We start from the raw sequence: 17,383 nt of genomic DNA, 5'->3' as shown, positions 1-17,383 counted from the left end.
TACCTTACTCAAAGTTTTACAATACTTTGTATAATGATTTATTTGACTGGGGTTTCCTGATTCTTTTGCTGTTATGTACAAAATTCTTTTCTGCTTGAAAGATGTCCTAATCCCATTTGTTATCCATGGTTTTTTTGTGTTTTCTTTTGGTACATTCCTATAAACTTTTTTTGGGAAGGAGGTTTCAAATATTGATGCAATTTCTTTACTAAACAGGTTATACTTGGAATTTACATCTGTTTTGGAATATATGTGACTCCAATTTACATTATAGAGGCATGATTTGAATGTTTTGATTGTTAGTACATTTATGGGCCTGAATACCCTCCACGTTGGCTCTGTTTTATTCTGACAAACATTTATATTTTTGATGGTAAGTCTTTGACCATCATGGCCAGAAAGACCATTTATTATTTTACTAACGCTGATACTGCCCAATTACTCTTGGTCTACAAAAATGTTGTCAATTAGTGTGCTTGAATATGAAGTTACTCTGGTGGGAAAATTGGCCACTGGCAGAAGGTTGTAGGTGTACAACAGATTTTCTAGGTCTGTCTTCCCACTACTATGTGTAAGAAAGTTGACGTTGAAATCTCCAAGTAGTACAACATCTCTTTTATAGTTGAATAAGTGCAGTAAAAGCAAATCGAGCTGCTTCAAAAATAGGTCAAGATTTCCTGAAGGTGCTCTATAAATTGCCACAATTAATAGGGTGGAATTACTTACAGAAATTTCGATGGCACATGATTCAAAATGTTGCTCTAAGCAAAAATTTTGAACATACATTTCTTTGAAATTGATACTGTTCTTAACAAAAATTGCAACACCACCACCTTTTCTTTGGTTTCTGCAGTATGAAGACGTCAGGTTGTAGTCAGGTATTACCAGCCTTTCCATCCCTGAGCAGGCGTGATGCTCAGTGAAGCATAGTACATGGGTGTGATCTATGCTTCCATTGTCTTGCACATTGACTGAGAGTTCGTTGAGCTTATTAAACAGGCCTCTAGTATTTTGGTGGAAGATTGCAAGTTGATCCGTTACAGAGGCTGTTACAGGGTTTTGCCTAAAAAATTATTCTTAACTGTCGAGTTCACGAATGCACTCTTGTCCTGTTTTTTGAAAACCATTTGTCTATTGTAGTTTGTTTATACGAAGTGCATCTCGTAGAGTTGAGTTGTTCTGTCATTGCTGCTTTTAGGAGAATACCTAATGCTCTCTTTCCTGCCCGGTTTAGATGCATACCATGTTTTGTGAACAACTCTCTTCACTAAATGATAAGTTGGCTATGTATGCCAGGGGCCTTGTGATTTGTGCAGCTGTCATTGTTATAATATGAACATGCACCTCATCTAATCCTGCTGACATTTTAGGTTTCAAGCTCCTTATTACTTTGAGCACTTCATGTTCATCTGTTGGATCTATCCTCATGCTACAAGCAGATTTTGGAAATTCAGGTTTTTCTTGGTTTGTAAATTTTGAGCTTAATGAAGTTTTGCATATATGAAATAATTGTTGATGTATTTGGCAAATCTTGTTTTTTAATATTGATATTTTCTGTGTTTTTGAGAATGATGTCCTGGTCTTTGCATCTCTTTCCTTTTTCAGTCTTCACAATACACCATATGGCTTTTGATTTGTTACCACTGTCTTATTAAGTTGTCATTACTCATAAATTTTGCCTTGGCAATAACTTTTTGATGTACCCTCTTGTAATTCTTAACATATTCTATGAACTGTGGATCTGTAGATGTATTCAATTTTGAATTTAGTCTGTTTATAGAGTTCCACATGAAGTTTTGATGCCAGCTGTGATCCAAGAACTTGGCTTTGTATTGTGAAATGATGTGATTCTTGACAGCTTCTTTGGAAAGCACATTTTGAAATATCCCATGAAAATTTAAGAAAAAGTTTTTTTATGCATCATTTGTATTTGTTAGGGACAACACTTCTGCCAAGAACTCACTAGTTAGAATATTTGTAAATTCTACACAGTTTTCAGTGGAAAATTTACTGTTGTACATGAAGTACACTTTTTTTCCTTGCAGGGACATTGAAGGAAATTTGAGGATAAGAGCATTATGGTCTGATAATTCCAAATCAGTATTTGTTACTTCTATTTCTGTGGATTGTATATTTGGATTGGATTGAATTGTTTGGGGGAAGAGACCAAACAGCAAGGTCATCGGTCTCATCGGAGTAGGGAAAGACTGGGAAGGAAGTTGGCCGTGCCCTTTCAAAGGACCCATCCCGGCATTTGCCTGGAGTGATTTAGGGAAATCATGGAAAACCTATTCAGGATGGCCGGACACGGGATTGAACCATCGTCCTCCCGTAGATTGTATATTTGAAAATATATTATCTATAAGGCTGTTTGTATTATATGTTATTCTTGTGGGTTCATGTATGTATGGAAACAGATTGAAACTACATAATAGATTTAGGAATTGATTTTTTAGCCTACTTTCATTCATAAGATTTATGTTGAAATTCCCATAGACAACTACAGTGGCTCCTTCAGTAAAAAGAATGTTAAGCAGTGTTTCTAATTGATTAATGAATATGCCTGTAGGTTGTCTGTATATTGCTATGACTATGACTTTTCCCTGTATTTCATACAACTGTATATATGATTTTCACACTCAAAGATTCAGCTTCACACCTTCTTTTGCACCTGATACTTGATTTAGTAAAGATACATACACCTCTGTTTTTGGTGTTTTTTCTACAGTACTGACTTGTCAATTTATATGGATGAATATTAATGACACTTAGTTCAAAACTTCTGCACCAATGTTCCATGATGCACATTCAGTCAATATTTGCACTATTCATTGCTACCTCAAGTTCCAGTGACTTATTTGTAAGGCAATGAATGTTTAATCTTAAAATCTGCAGGTGACTAGGGTGAGAACTGGTTACAGTTTTATTTATGTTTTGTGCTGTCATATTTGTTCCCGTGTCCTGTTGAGATACCAAAACTCCTTGAGAAGGACAGGTTTCCTGCACCTCTCGGGACGTACCTGTACATTGGGCTGCGATGAGTTGCTTGTTGCTGCTATTGGTGCTTTTGCTAATGTACTTAATACTGCCAGATGGTGATGCTGTTTCTGACATTTCCAATGCTGGTTCTGCCACTACTGCTGTGCTTTCTTGTGAACTTGGAGTCTTCTCATTTTTCTTGTTTTCATCTAAAATAATATTTGGATGGTGAGGAACTGTAGTTCTCTTGTCGTTCAAATTGCTGTCCACTGTTCTTTCTGTCAACACTTTATCTTTTTTTAAATGCTTTGCTGGTGCTGATGATGGTTCTAATACTTTTACTTCTTTTTGCAGTGCTTTTGTGATGGAGTCTGGTGATGTTGATGCAATTGTCATTCTGGTTTTGAATTTATTTGGGTGGTTTTATATTTCCTTGGTTACCAGGTTCGCCAGATATTCTTTCCCCAAGCCATTCAGGTGAAGTCTGTGTGGAATCTACATCCAAAATTGCTTCTATAAACACATTTCACTTTTTTAAGATGTCTGCAAATTTTTTCAAACTGATTGTTGGCACTTTTTATTTCCATATTAACACATGACCATCTTACAAGATCATAGCAATGTTGAATATTGACCATTAATATGTTTGCGTGAGTGAGGTTTCTCAGGCACTGTTTAAGACCGCGAATGACACTCTCTGTTTCATTTTTGTAGACGTCGTTTGCACCTCGCAGAAGTATAACAAAGTACCTGATCATGTACCAGATGTGATTATCATCGATGTTTATATTCACTCAAATTCTTCTACGCTCGGTGGCAAATGTTTATGTAACAGTTCCTAAAGTGCTAATTGTTATATTTATGAAAATATATCACTGTTGTAAAAGTACAAAAAATTATGATGTTCAAGACTGTAAAGCATTATGGGCAAATAAAGATTATTTTTATCATCGTTTTTATTAAATATTAATTACTAATTTTATTGGTCTCACTTACACAAAAAAATAGGAGAATCATAATAATCAATTGTTAACACAGTCAGCAGAATTATTTTCTGATGGCTACTGCTCTCCATTAACACTTGTCTTGAGTTGTTCTGCATTTCTGAAGTTCTCTTCAATTATGAGGTTTCACTTGATCTTGTTGATACCTATTACATCTCAAAAATTCCAAACGCATTTCTACTAGCAAGCTACAGTAATAGCATTATGAAACAACAGCTACACATAATTGGAAATTTTCAGGTTACAGATTTCTTCATTTGATAAAACAGAGGAAAGGCTGGGGAAATGAGGCTATTTACCAAATACAAGGACTAACTTTTCTTTTTTCCTCCAACTTCTGGTAGGCATTAATAAAAGACAAGTGTTTATAAAAAATTGTAAGTCTTTGTAAATTTTAGTAATACAATACTATAGCATTGTAATTAGGATAACTAGTAAAGTCTTCAGATTCAAGGAGATACTGCTAGGTGTGATAGCAGAGAAACTAAAAATGTAAGAGCAGCAGCAGACAGTATTTGAGAATCCGAGGGATCCTCAGATCATAGAAAGTGAAATAATTACTCTGCACTGCATTTGCCATTCAGCAGATTCTTGGTCAGATTCAGCTTACAGAATCAGCTACTCAAGTTTCATTTTCGGTCTGTCAACCACTTTATTTCTGCTTTGTTTGAGCCAGGAAAATATATGTGTACAATCTACTTGAATGGATGTGTGTACTGTTATGGACACACACACACACACACACACACACACACACACACACACACACACACACACACACACACACATACCCCCCCCCCCCCCCCCCCCCACACACACACACACTCACACACTTTTTTTTGAGAATATGTAGCACATACCTTTAGACATTGGGGACAACATGTGCAAACATACACTGACAGCACCAGCACTATAACCAGCAAGTGTCACGCTATCTGGATCCCCACCAAATGCAGCAATGTTCTGCTGCACCCATCTGAGAGCCATCACTTGATCCTTTAATCCATTATTCCCAGGAAGAACTGAGTCTCCAGTGCTTAGGAATCCTGCAGCATAATCATTAATTTATTAAATCATTTAAAAAGTGCATTTTGTAGAGTCTACGTTATTGTGTTATAGGATACAATCTGAACTAAGGCATAGTAAAATTAATTTTCATAATATTATCTGACCTTACAAGTATGAATGAAATAAACAGTATTCTCTAACACATAATTGCAAAACATCCCATAGCCTCTGTTCCTGTAACTAAAACACTTCTAATTTTCTCCATTGCCTTGAGACAACATCTGTTCCATTCCCAGCAGACTCGTGGTTTGCCACTGTCGACACTGTGTGTGCATATGGACCAACATCCAGCACTACCACGGTTTTACCTCTTACTGCATCCTGACATCAAATTCATCACCTCCTTAATCCTTCTAGCCAGTCAAGATCTGACATATACTTCTTTCAATAATCATTATTTTATGCATATGTTTCCCGATTAAATCACTGGTTTCTGAAAATTAGGTATTTCAATCTATAAAGAACAGGTATATAGTTTGAAGCATTGCCTAGCACATTTTTTTCTAAATTGTTAGGAGTTAATGCATTCATTTCATTTACATACCCAAAGCTCCAAGCCTGTAATTGAGTGTCACCAGAACTATGTCTTCATCCATTAGGTACTGTGGACCAAACAAGTCACTGGTGCCTCTGTAGACGTAAAAACCACCAGGGTGAAGGAAAATCATCACTGGTCTCTTAGGATTGCCTGTTCTATCTGACAACTGGTATAATGATTCATACATGAAATTTGACAAAGAGCTAAATGGAAACTCTTTTTAATGATTAACATTGTAATGTAATTATCACAAAATAGAGAAATGGGATAGCTTATTTGGTTTATGTATTTGGTTACTACATTCTGCAAATTTTTCAACAAATATTTTAAGAACTGTTGGTTTGACAGCTGTTCTTGTAACTAATTAAAATGCAGCATTATGTACATAATTTCTGTTTGTAACAATGACAGTTTACAAGACACAATATACTTATACAACAAATATTATGAAATAAGTTATACACTGAAGCACCAATGAAACTGGTGTAGGCATGCATATTCAAATGCAGAGCTACGTAAATGGCAATAATACGGCACTGTGGTCAGCAACACCTATATAAGACAACAAGTGTCTGGTGTAGTCGTTAGAATGGTTACGGCAGCTACAATGGCAGCTTATCAAGATTTAAGTTAGACTGAACATGATGTTACAGTCACCATGCAAGTGATGGGACACAACATCTCCGAGCTAGCAACAAAGTCTGGATTTTCCTGTACAAGCATTTTGAGAGTGAACTGTGAAAATCAGAAATCCGGTAAAACAACAAATATCCAACATCGCTGTGGCCAGAAAAAGATCCTGCAGGAACAGGACAAATGATGACTGAAGAGAATCATTCAATGTGTCAGAAGTGCAACCCTTTTGCAAATTGTTGAAGATTTCAATGCTGGGCCATCAAAAAGTGTCAGCATGTGAACCACTCAACAAAACATTATCGATATGAGCTTGCTGAAGGGCCACTCATGTACCCTTGATAACTGCATGACACAAAGCTTTACACCTCACCTGGACCTGCCAACACCGACATTGGACTGTTGATGGATGGAAACATGTTGCCTGGTTGGACAAGTCTCAATTCAAATTGCATCAAGTGGATGGACACAACCTCATGAATCAATGGACCCTGCATGTCAGCAGGAGACTATTCAAGCTGCTGGGGGCTCTGTAAAGGTGTGGGGCATGTGCAATTGGCGTTATATGGGACTCCTGATATGTCTAGATACAACTCTGACAGGTGACATGCATGTAATTTTATCCATTTTTGTCCATTGCACATCCCGACAAACTTGGGCGATTCCAAGAGGACAATGCGACACCCTACATGTAAAGAATTGCTACAGAGTGGCTCCAGGAACACTCTTATGAGTTTAAACACTTTCACTGGCCACCAAACTCCCCAGACATGAACATTATTGAGCATATCAGGGGTGCCTTGCAATGCGCTCTTCAGAAGAGACCTTCACCTCCTCGTACTCTTACAGATTTGTGGACAGCCCTGCAGGTTTCATGGTGTCAATTCCTTCCAGCACTACTTCAGACATTAGTTGAGTCCATGGCACATTTTGCCGTAGCACTTCTGCATGCTTGCCGGGACCCTACACAATATTAGGCAGGTGTCCCAGTTTCTTTGGTTCTTCAGTGTAGATGTAGACATGGCTTTATGCAAAGTTTCAAAATCAGACAAAAAAAGTGGCAAGATATTTTGCATCAGCATGGAACAAAAATTCTTTCATGTGCAAAACAGGCTCTTGTTGCAGTCTCTTCTGACACAGATTTCTTATTTGTATGTTTAACTGTCAACAATACAGGGCTATTACAAATGATTGAAGTGATTTCATACATTCACTGTAGCTCCATTCATTGACATATGGTCACAACACACTACAGATATGTAGAAAAACTCATAAAGTTTTGTTCGGCTGAAGCCGCACATCAGGTTTCTGCCGCCAGAGCGCTCGACAGCGCAGTGAGACAAAATGGCGACAGGAGCCGAGAAAGCGTATGTCGTGCTTGAAATGCACTCACATCAGTCAGTCATAACAGTGCAATGACACTTCAGGACGAAGTTCAACAAAGATCCACCAACTGCTAACTCCATTCGGCGATGGTATGCGCAGTTTAAAGCTTCTGGATGACTCTGTAAGGGGAAATCAACGGGTCGGTCTGCAGTGAGCGAAGAAACGGTTGAACGCGTGCGGGCAAGTTTCACGCGTAGCCCGTGGAAGTCGACGAATAAAGCAAGCAGGGAGCTAAACGTACCACAGCCGACGGTTTGGAAAATCTTACGGGAAAGGCTAAAGCAGAAGCCTTACCATTTACAATTGCTACAAGCCCTGACACCCGATGACAAAGTCAAACGCTTTGAATTTTCAGCGCGGTTGCAACAGCTCATGGAAGAGGATGCGTTCAGTGCGAAACTTGTTTTCAGTGATGAAGCAACATTTTTTCTTAATGGTGAAGTGAACAGACACAATGTGCGAATCTGGGCGGTAGAGAATCCTCACGCATTCGTGCAGCAAATTCGCAATTCACCAAAAGTTAACGTGTTTCGTGCAATCTCACAGTTTAAAGTTTACGGCCCCTTTTTCTTCTGCGAAAAAAACGTTTCGGAACACGTGTATCTGGACATGCTGGAAAATTGGTTCATGCCACAACTGGAGACCGACAGCGTCGACTTCATCTTTCAACAGGATGGTGCTCCACTGCACTTCCATCATGATGTTCGGCATTTCTTAAACAGGAGATTGGAAAACCGATGGATCGGTCGTGGTGGAGATCATGATCAGCAATTCATGTCATGGCCTCCACGCTCTCCCGACTTAACCCCATGCGATTTCTTTCTGTGGGGTTATGTGAAAGATTCAGTGTTTAAACCTCCTCTACCAAGAAACGTGCCAGAACTGCGAGCTCACATCAACAATGCTTTCGAACTCATTGATGGGGACATGCTGCGCTGAGTGTGGGAGGAACTTGATTATCGGCTTGATGTCTGCCGAATCACTAAAGGGGCACATGTCGAACATTTGTGAATGCCTAAAAAAACTTTTTGAGTTTTTGTATGTGTGTGCAAATCAGTGTGAAAATATCTCAAATAATAAAGTTATTGTGGAGCTGTGAAATCGCTTCAATCATTTGTAATAACCCTGTATATTAAAAAACAAAGATGCTGTGACTTACCAAACTAGAAAGCACTGGCAGATACACAAAATAAAAAACACACAAACACACACACAAATTTCAAGCTTTCCCAACCCACGGTTGCTTCATCGGGAAAGAAGGAAGGAGAGGGAAAGACGAAAGGATGTGGGTTTTACGGGAGAGGATAAGGAGTCATTCCAATCCCGGGAGCGGAAAGACTTACCTTAGGGGGAAAAAGGGACAGGTACACACACACACACACACACACACACACACACACACACACACACACACACACATATATATATATATATATATATATATATATATATATATATATATACACACACACACACATCCATCCGCACATATACAGACACAGGCAGACATATATAATGACAAAGAGTTTGGGCAGAGATGTCAGTCGAGGCAGAAGTACAGAGGCAAAGATGTTGTTGAGTGACAAGTGATGTACAAAGGGCGACAATTTGAAATTAGTGGAGGTTGAGGCCTGGTGGGTAACAGGAAGAGAGGCAAGTTCCCATCTCCAGAGTTCTGATAGGTTGGTGTCAGGGGGAAGTATCCAGATAACCCGGACGGTGTAACACTGTGCCAAGATGTGCTAGCCGTGCACCAAGGCATGTTTAGCCACAGGGTGATCCTCACTACCAACAAACATTGTCTGCCTGTGTCCGTTCATATGAATGGACAGTTTGTTGCTGGTCATTCCCACATACAAGGCTTCACAGTATAGGCAGGTCAGTTGGTAAATCACGTGGGTACTTTCACACGTGGCTCTGCCTTTGATTGTGTACACCTTCCGGCTTACAGGACTGGAGTAGGTGGTGGTGGGAGGGTGCATGGGACAGGTTTTACACCGGAGGCAGTTACAAGGGTAGGAGCCAAAGGGTAGGGAAGGTGGTTTGGGGATTTCATAGGGATGAACCAAGAGGTCACGAAGGTTAGGAGGACAGCGGAAAGACACTCTTGGTGGAGTGGGGAGGATTTCATGAAGGATGTATCTCATTTCAGGGCAGGATTTGAGGAAGTCGTATCCCTGCTGGGGAGCCACATTCAGAGTCTGATCCAGTCCCAGAAAGTATCCTGTCACAAGTGGGGCACTTTCGAGGATCTTCTGTGGGAGGTTCTGGGTTTGAGGGGATGAGGAAGTGGCTCTGGTTATTTGCTTCTGTACCAGGTCGGGAGGGTAGTTACGGGATGTGAAAGCTGTTTTCAGGTTGTTGGTGTAATGGTTCATGGATTCAGGACTGGAACAGATTCGCTTGCCACGAGGACCTAAGCTGTAGGGAAGGGACCGTTTGATATGGAGTGGGTGGCAGCTGTCATAATGGAGGTACTGTTGCTTGTTGGTGGGTTTGATGTGGTCGGATGTGTGAAGCTGCCATTGGACAGACGGAGGTCAATGTCGAGGAAAGTGGCATGTGATTTGGAATAGGACCAGGTGAATCTGATGGAACCAAAGGAGTTGAGGTTGGAGAGGAAATTCTGGAGTTCTTCTTCACTGTGAGTCCAGATCATGAAGATGTCATCAATAAATCTGTACCAAACTTTGGGTTGGCAGGCCTGGGTGACCAAGAAGGCTTCCTCTAAGCGACCCATAAATAGGTTGGCGTACGAGGGGGCCATCCTGGTACCCATGGCTGTTCCTTTTAATTGTTGGTATGTCTGGCCTTCAAAAGTGAAGAAGTTGTGAGTTAAGGTGAAGCTGGCTAAGGTAATGAGGAAAGAGGTTTTAGGTAGGGTGGCAGGTGATCGGCGTGAAAGGAAGTGCTCCATCGCTGCAAGGCCCTGGACATGCGGGATATTAGTGTATAGGGAAGTGGCATCAATGGTTACAAGGATGGTTTCTGGGGGTAACAGACTGGGTAAGGATTCCAGGAGTTCAAGAAAGTGGTTGGTGTCTTTGATGAAGAATGGGAGACTGCATGTAATGGATTGAAGGTGTTGATCTACGTAGGCAGAGATACGTTCTGTGGGGGACTGGTAACCAGATACAATGGGGTGGCCAGGATGTTTGGGTTTGAGAATTTTGGGAAGTAGGTAGAAGGTAGGAGTGTGGAGTGTTGGTGGGGTCAGGAGGTTGATGGAGTCAGGTGAAAGGTTTTTTAGGGGCCTTAAGGTTCTGAGGATTCCTTGAAGCTCTGCCCGGACATCAGGAATGGAATTACCTTGGCAAACTTTGTATGTAGTGTTGTCTGAAAGCTGACGCAGTCCCTCAGCCACATACTCCCGACAATCAAGTACCATGGTCATGGAACCCTTGTCAGCCAGAAGAATGACGATGGAGTGGACAGCTTTCAGATCGTGGATAGCCTGGGCTTCAGCTGTGGTGATGTTGGGAGTAGGATTAAGGTTTTTCAAGAAAGATTGAGAGGCAAGGCTGGAAGTGAGAAATTCCTGCAAGATTTGGAGAGGGTGATTTTGAGGAAGAGGAGATGGGTTCCGCTGTGATGGAGGATGGAACTGTTCCAGGCAGGGTTCAATTTGGATAGTGTCTTGGGGATTTGGATCATTAGGAGTAGGATTAGGATTATTTTTCTTCGTGGCAAAGTGATATTTCCAGCAGAGACTACGAGAGTAGGACAGTAAATATTTGACGAGGGCTGTTTGGTTGAATCTGGGAATGGGGCTGAAGGTGAGGTCTTTGGATAGGACAGAGGTTTCGGATTGGGAGAGAGGTTTGGAGGAAAGGTTAACTACTGAATTGAGGTGTTGTGGTTCCAGATTGTGTTGACTAGAATTTTGAGGTTTTGGGGGCAATGGAGCTGGAAGTGGGAGATTGAGTAGATCGGAGAGACTAGGTCTGTGTGCAATGAGAGGAGGTTGAGGTTTGTTGGAAAGGTTGTGGAGGGTGAGTGAGTTGCCTTTCCAGAGGTGGGAAACCAGGAGATTGGATAGTTTTTTGAGGTGGAGGGTGGCATGCTGTTCTAATTTGCGGTTGGCCTGTAGGAGGAGGCTCTGTACAACCAGTGTGGATGTGGGAGAGGAAATATTGAGGACTTTGATTAGGGATAGGAGTTGACGGATGTGTTCATTGGCTGAGTTGATGTGTAGGTAAAGGATTAAGCGGGTGATGGATATGGATTGTTCAGTTTGGAACTGGTATAGGGACTGATGGAAAGAAGGGTTACAGCCACAGGTGGGAACTTTAAGTGTGAGGCCTTTGGGGGTAATGCCAAATGTCAGACAAGCCTGAGTAAATAAAATATGGGAGCGTAATCTGGCTAGGGTGAAGGCATGTCTGCTGAGGGAATGTAAATAAAACTTAATGGGGTCGTTGTGGGGATGTTGTGAGGGTGACATGGTATTAGAAGGTGGAAAGGGTAACATGAGGCTAAAGTGAAAATAAAAATATATGGGGAGAAATAAAGGTGAACTAGAAAGCAACTGGAGTTCTGGTGGGAAAAAAGATGAAAAAGTTTTGGTTTAAGCTGAGCTATGTTGATCCTGTGGTAAACTTAGGTTGGTGAACAACGATGTGTACAAAAGTTAGGTAGTTGTGCTGCCTCCAAAACACGTTAAAGGGGGGAGAAATTCGGGAAAATTTCGAAAAAGCTGTGTGTGTGAGACAGGAAGCAAAAAGGTTCCTCTTGTCATAGAAGTAAAATTTTCAGTATAAGCAAAAACGTTTGATAACATCTAACATATCCATTTTTATTTTTGCATGTATTATAATAATTTACTTCATACTGTGTGCATGTTTATATACGTTTCAAAGTTGTTTGAATCCAATGAAGTCAATAATGTCATTGAAAGTAATTGATGTCAGTCTTCTGAAAATGGACATCTTGTTGTTACAGGGAAATAACATTGGCCTGACAAGAGCACCCTTTTCAAAATCTCGCAGCTGTGTATGTAATGCTTCACAAAATAATATATATCCTAACTTTTAGAGGCATTTTGAGGTGCTCAGAGTGGCTTTGTATAAAAGAACAAGATTTTGTGATTGCAGTAATGCCAAACACGATAAGTGGTCCCTTCTTGTATGAAAGTTAAAAATGCCTACTGACATAGCCAATTTTGCAGTTGGCCATAACGTAGAATAAAAATGCCTACATTCCCACAAACAAGCAGCACCGGATTCACCATTTGCTCTCAATTAGCGGCCAATTTACTTGGTTTTAAATTTATGTAGACTGCAGTATGATGTAGGTCTGAAGGAATTAACCACATGATATGTACTGTTGATTTAAAAAATGCTACACCATTTGACAAATTACATCCTAAGGGTAATATATATGCAGAACTGGTTTCTAAAATACTTCAAATTAAACAATGGTACAGTAATAAAATGTAATTTTAAAACACATTATCTCGAAACAATACCAGAGAAGGAACATTGCTACTCACTATACAGTGGAGAGTCACGGTAGGCACAAAAAAAAGAGAAATTCACACAATTATAGCTTTCGGCCATTAAGGCCTTTGTCAGCAGTAGACACACATACACACACGCACGCACACATTCAAGCAAACGCAACTTGCACACACGTCTGCAGTCTCAGAGAACTGAAACCACACTGCGAGCAGCAGCACCTGTGCATGATGGGTGTGGCGACTGGGTGGGGGTAAGGAGGAGGCTTGGGTGGGGAGGGGAAGGAAAATTGTATGGTGGGAGTGGTGGACAGTGAAGTGTTGCAGTTTAGACGAAGGGCAGGAGAGAAGGTGCAGAGGGGGGAGGGGGTAAGTAGCAGAAAGGAGAGAAATAAAAAGAAATTAAAAGCCTAGGTGTGGCGGTGAAATGATGGCTGTGTAGTGCTGGCATGGGAACAGGGAGGGGGCTGGATGGGTGAGGACAGTGGCTAATGAAGGTTGAGGCCAGAACGGTTATGGGAACCTAGGATGTATTGGAGGGAAAGTTCCCACCTGCGCAATTCAGAAAAGCTGGTGTTGGTGGGAAGAATCCATATGGCACAGACTGTGAAGCAATCATTGAGATGAGGGCTCTGAGCGCTATGGGACTTAACATCTGTGGTCATCAGTCCCCTAGAACTTAGAACTACTTAAACCTAACTAACCTAAGGACATCACACACATCCATGCCCGAGGCAGGATTCGAACCTGCGACCGTAGCAGTCGCGCGGTTCCGGACTGAGCGCCTAGAACCGCTAGACCACCGCGGCCGGCTGATATGAGGGATATCATGTTTGGCAGTGTGTTCAGCAATGACTGCTCCACAGCCTGGAATAATGTCCAAAACTGTAAATTTGAAATTTCATCTTATAACAGAGTTATGCCTGGATTTTATCCATGAATGCAATAGGTAGGTGGTAAAACGATTTTGATTCACTATGTTCACTTCTCCTCACACTTTATGGTGGCTTGCAAAGAAGGAATGTATGTTTAGATATATGTACACACTAATGCTGCCCAGACAGTCATGTGGCCTTATTCACCAGCAAATTGCCAGTCAGAAAGAGTGTTTACGAAGCTAAGGACACTTTTCTTATACCTGAAAAGATTTATATCATTTATGAGACCCATTTGAGAAACTGTACTCTAACATCAGGTGAATATTATTCCTGGATCCTCTGTTGTAGCAGTTACAGTATACTACACACAAGTTTTCAATTTGGGGGTTTAATGGATCTGTTCCAGAGTTTAACCATTTCCTGAGAAAACCACATTTCCCAAGGTTGCTCCATGTTTTTCAAATCTTTTAATACTTGCTCCAGTATTTGAGCTAATATTTCTGGGTACCACACTTTCTTAATCACCCTTGAACAATAGCTGAAATGTCAGGGGACATACTGGAAATAACAGACTATTATATGAAAGAAATGTTTCCATTGACTTCTTAAGTTTAGCGACTTTTAAGGCATTTATAGGGATTCTATTATGATTGAATAAACTTTACTTACGCTGGTTGTATACACATTGAGTAGCAAACAGTCTTCAGACGTTTTGTCAGTGTTTTCTACCTCTGGACACCTTGCCCCATCCTCTGTGGCATCCATAACGCCTTCCCATGGATCTACTGGTTCTGGTGGCTGTAAAATTGGACTCTGGTGAGAACAAAGAATTATGTATTTACGTGCATATGTAATTACATAGAGACCAACATTTGATAGTTCTGGCTTATGTCGTCACATTCAACACACTGAACTTGATCTTTGAAAGATGTTTTATCTGGTCATAAAATGTTTACTCTCGTTTAATCTATTTAGTCCAGTTAACACATCTGCTATTTAGTCCAGTTAGACACATCTGCTCAGTTGTCAATGGAAAATAAAGAATGGGTCACACAATTTGAACATAATAACTTGTAAGTTGTGGCATATACTGCACAATATCAGTACAAGGTTTATGCCCCAACCCAAACGAATGCTGCTCATCAGATCTTTCAGGCGACGCCCAATTGCCGAGAGAAAGCATCGGTTAGTTTCCAATCACTAGAAAAATGACCCTCAATTTTGTGTTACTATTCCATTGAACGGCCCCAAAGTAGTATAGTCGGATATTCATTTTATCTATCTGTATTGACAGGAGGAATAAAATGCGAAGAATAGGAAGTTCTCCGGCAGTGACTGCGTGGCAGTAGCAGCATGGACCAGGGTAGTGCTGTCTCTGCTTGGACTGCTGGTTGTTGTTCGTGTTATACTGTCTCTGTTAACACAGATCGATTAAACGAGTATTGCACTAGGATAATTTTGAACCGCTCAATCGAATGGCAACATAAAATTCCACTTTGAAAACTATTCTGCTGCTGTCGGCACTGGGTGTCGCGTGAAAGACTTGATGAGCAGTACTTGTTTGGACTGACTCTAGGTACACAGCGCAAAAACTAAATTGTAAATATCTGCCGAAACATCACAGAAAGAGCTCGTGACGACCCATAGGAGAGATTATCTGTATAATGTCAGCTGAATGTTTAGCTAGCTAGTTACACAGTTACCGGTTTACGTAACAATTTTTTTGTCACTTTTTGTGTCTTTCACGCCTGGGCCGGTTGTATTTAGGCTCTGTAGACCCAAAGGCTGAACCTATGATTTGGGCCCTACCAGGAGAAATTTTATGATATCATAGCTAACCATCAAAACCTTCATTGCAACTTAGCAATTAAAAGCCTTAAATGCGGTACTTAAATTTTATTATTTAACTGTACAAGATTTCTGATTCGACGAATTGATGAAACAAATAAAAGAACTGAAATTATTAAGTTATGCAACACAATTTACTGACATTGCTAAGGGCAACTACGTACATTAAGAAAAATAAGATTGATGTCCAGGCAATATTTAGTATTTCAGTTTTAAAATAACATATTGTCAACTATAAACGAACGTTACGCATATACAAGATAACAAATGGAACGCACACTATTACTTGGCTCCTGAGCGGAGGATGATTGGAGCGAAAACTTGCGATCGGTTTGTAACACATTGACTGCTGAGACAAGGCCCGTCTCCTCCTGGAGCAGGCAGATTATAGCTTATAAAAGAAACGATCATGTAATGGATTGATGCATCGCAGAAGTGACGCAAAAGTTGATAGCATGCCGCTAGAACGACCAGGTACAGCCTCTTCCCCCCGTTTTTTGTAGCTAATATTAACAATCACTAGGCGTAACAATGCACACGGCTACTTACTGTTACGGAGCACAGTACTGTTACATAGCTAATGCTGGCAACGAGCGTAAGCATTCCGGAGTGGCACGAAGTCACCGGACTTCGACCGATCCTACAGGAGTCAAATAGAAGTGTGCGACAAGTAACAACCGGGTAAAATTTTACTGATATTTAATTCAGTTCAACACATTCCCTACGTAGACTTAAATGAAAGTTCCAAGTAATCTTGTCGTCTAATTGGTTTGCACCCATACTACATACTAATGAAGCTGCTATGCTTGTAATTGCTGCACCCACCATAGTGCTGTGTTACATGGATACTGACAAATTTTTTGAGTTATCTCCAAATGCTAGTAATATAATTACTAGCATATAAAATAGACAAGTTGGTCCATTGATCGTGACCGGGCCAAATATCTCACGAAATAAGCGTCAAACGAAAAAACTACAAAGAACGAAACTTGTCTAGCTTGAAGGGGGAAACCAGATGGCGCTATGGTTGGCCCGCTAGGTGGCGCTGCCATGGGTCACACGGATATCAACTGCATTTTTTATTACACATTCGTGTAGTACGTAAAGAAATATGAATGTTTTAGTTGGACCACTTTTTTCGCTTTGAGATAGACGGCGCTGTAATAGTCACAAACATATGGCTCACAATTTTAGACGAACAGTTGGTAACAGGTAGGTTTTTTAAATTAAAATATAGAACATTTTATTTTGGTTGTTCCAATGGGATACATGTACCTTTGTGAACTTATCATTTCTGAGAACGCATGCTGTTACAGCATGATTACCTGTAAATACCACATTAATGCAATAAATGCTCAAAATGATGTCCGTCAACCTCAATGCATTTGGCAATACGTGTAACGACATTCCTCTCAACAGCGAGTAGTTCGCCTTCCGTAATGTTCGCACATGCATTGACAATGCGCTGACGCATGTTGTCAGGCGTTGTCGGTGGATCACGACAGCAAATATCCTTCAACTTTCCCCACAGAAAGAAATCCGGGGACGTCATAAAATATGATATTTAATACCGCTTCAACCGCACGAGAGCTAT

The 17,383-nt window shown here is 40.6% G+C and overlaps 1 protein-coding gene across 1 annotated transcript in view; it reads right to left on the bottom strand.

Annotated features, from left to right (window-relative positions):
• LOC126458260 (esterase E4-like) overlaps positions 1–17,383 on the bottom strand; it is a 178,234-nt gene that overhangs the window by 85,341 nt on the left and 75,510 nt on the right. Inside the window, exons 2-4 of the mRNA XM_050095185.1 lie at positions 14,611–14,739; positions 5,596–5,755; positions 4,844–5,029 (exon numbers count right to left, since the gene is read on the bottom strand). Of these exons, the coding sequence (XP_049951142.1) occupies positions 4,844–5,029; positions 5,596–5,755; positions 14,611–14,739 (475 nt within the window). The remainder of the gene's footprint in view (positions 1–4,843; positions 5,030–5,595; positions 5,756–14,610; positions 14,740–17,383) is intronic.

Source organism: Schistocerca serialis, chromosome 2, assembly GCF_023864345.2.
Source record: "Schistocerca serialis cubense isolate TAMUIC-IGC-003099 chromosome 2, iqSchSeri2.2, whole genome shotgun sequence".
NCBI lineage: Eukaryota > Metazoa > Arthropoda > Insecta > Orthoptera > Acrididae > Schistocerca > Schistocerca serialis.
Note: the sequence above shows the minus strand (reverse complement) of the source record. Positions and strands in the feature narration are given on the sequence as shown.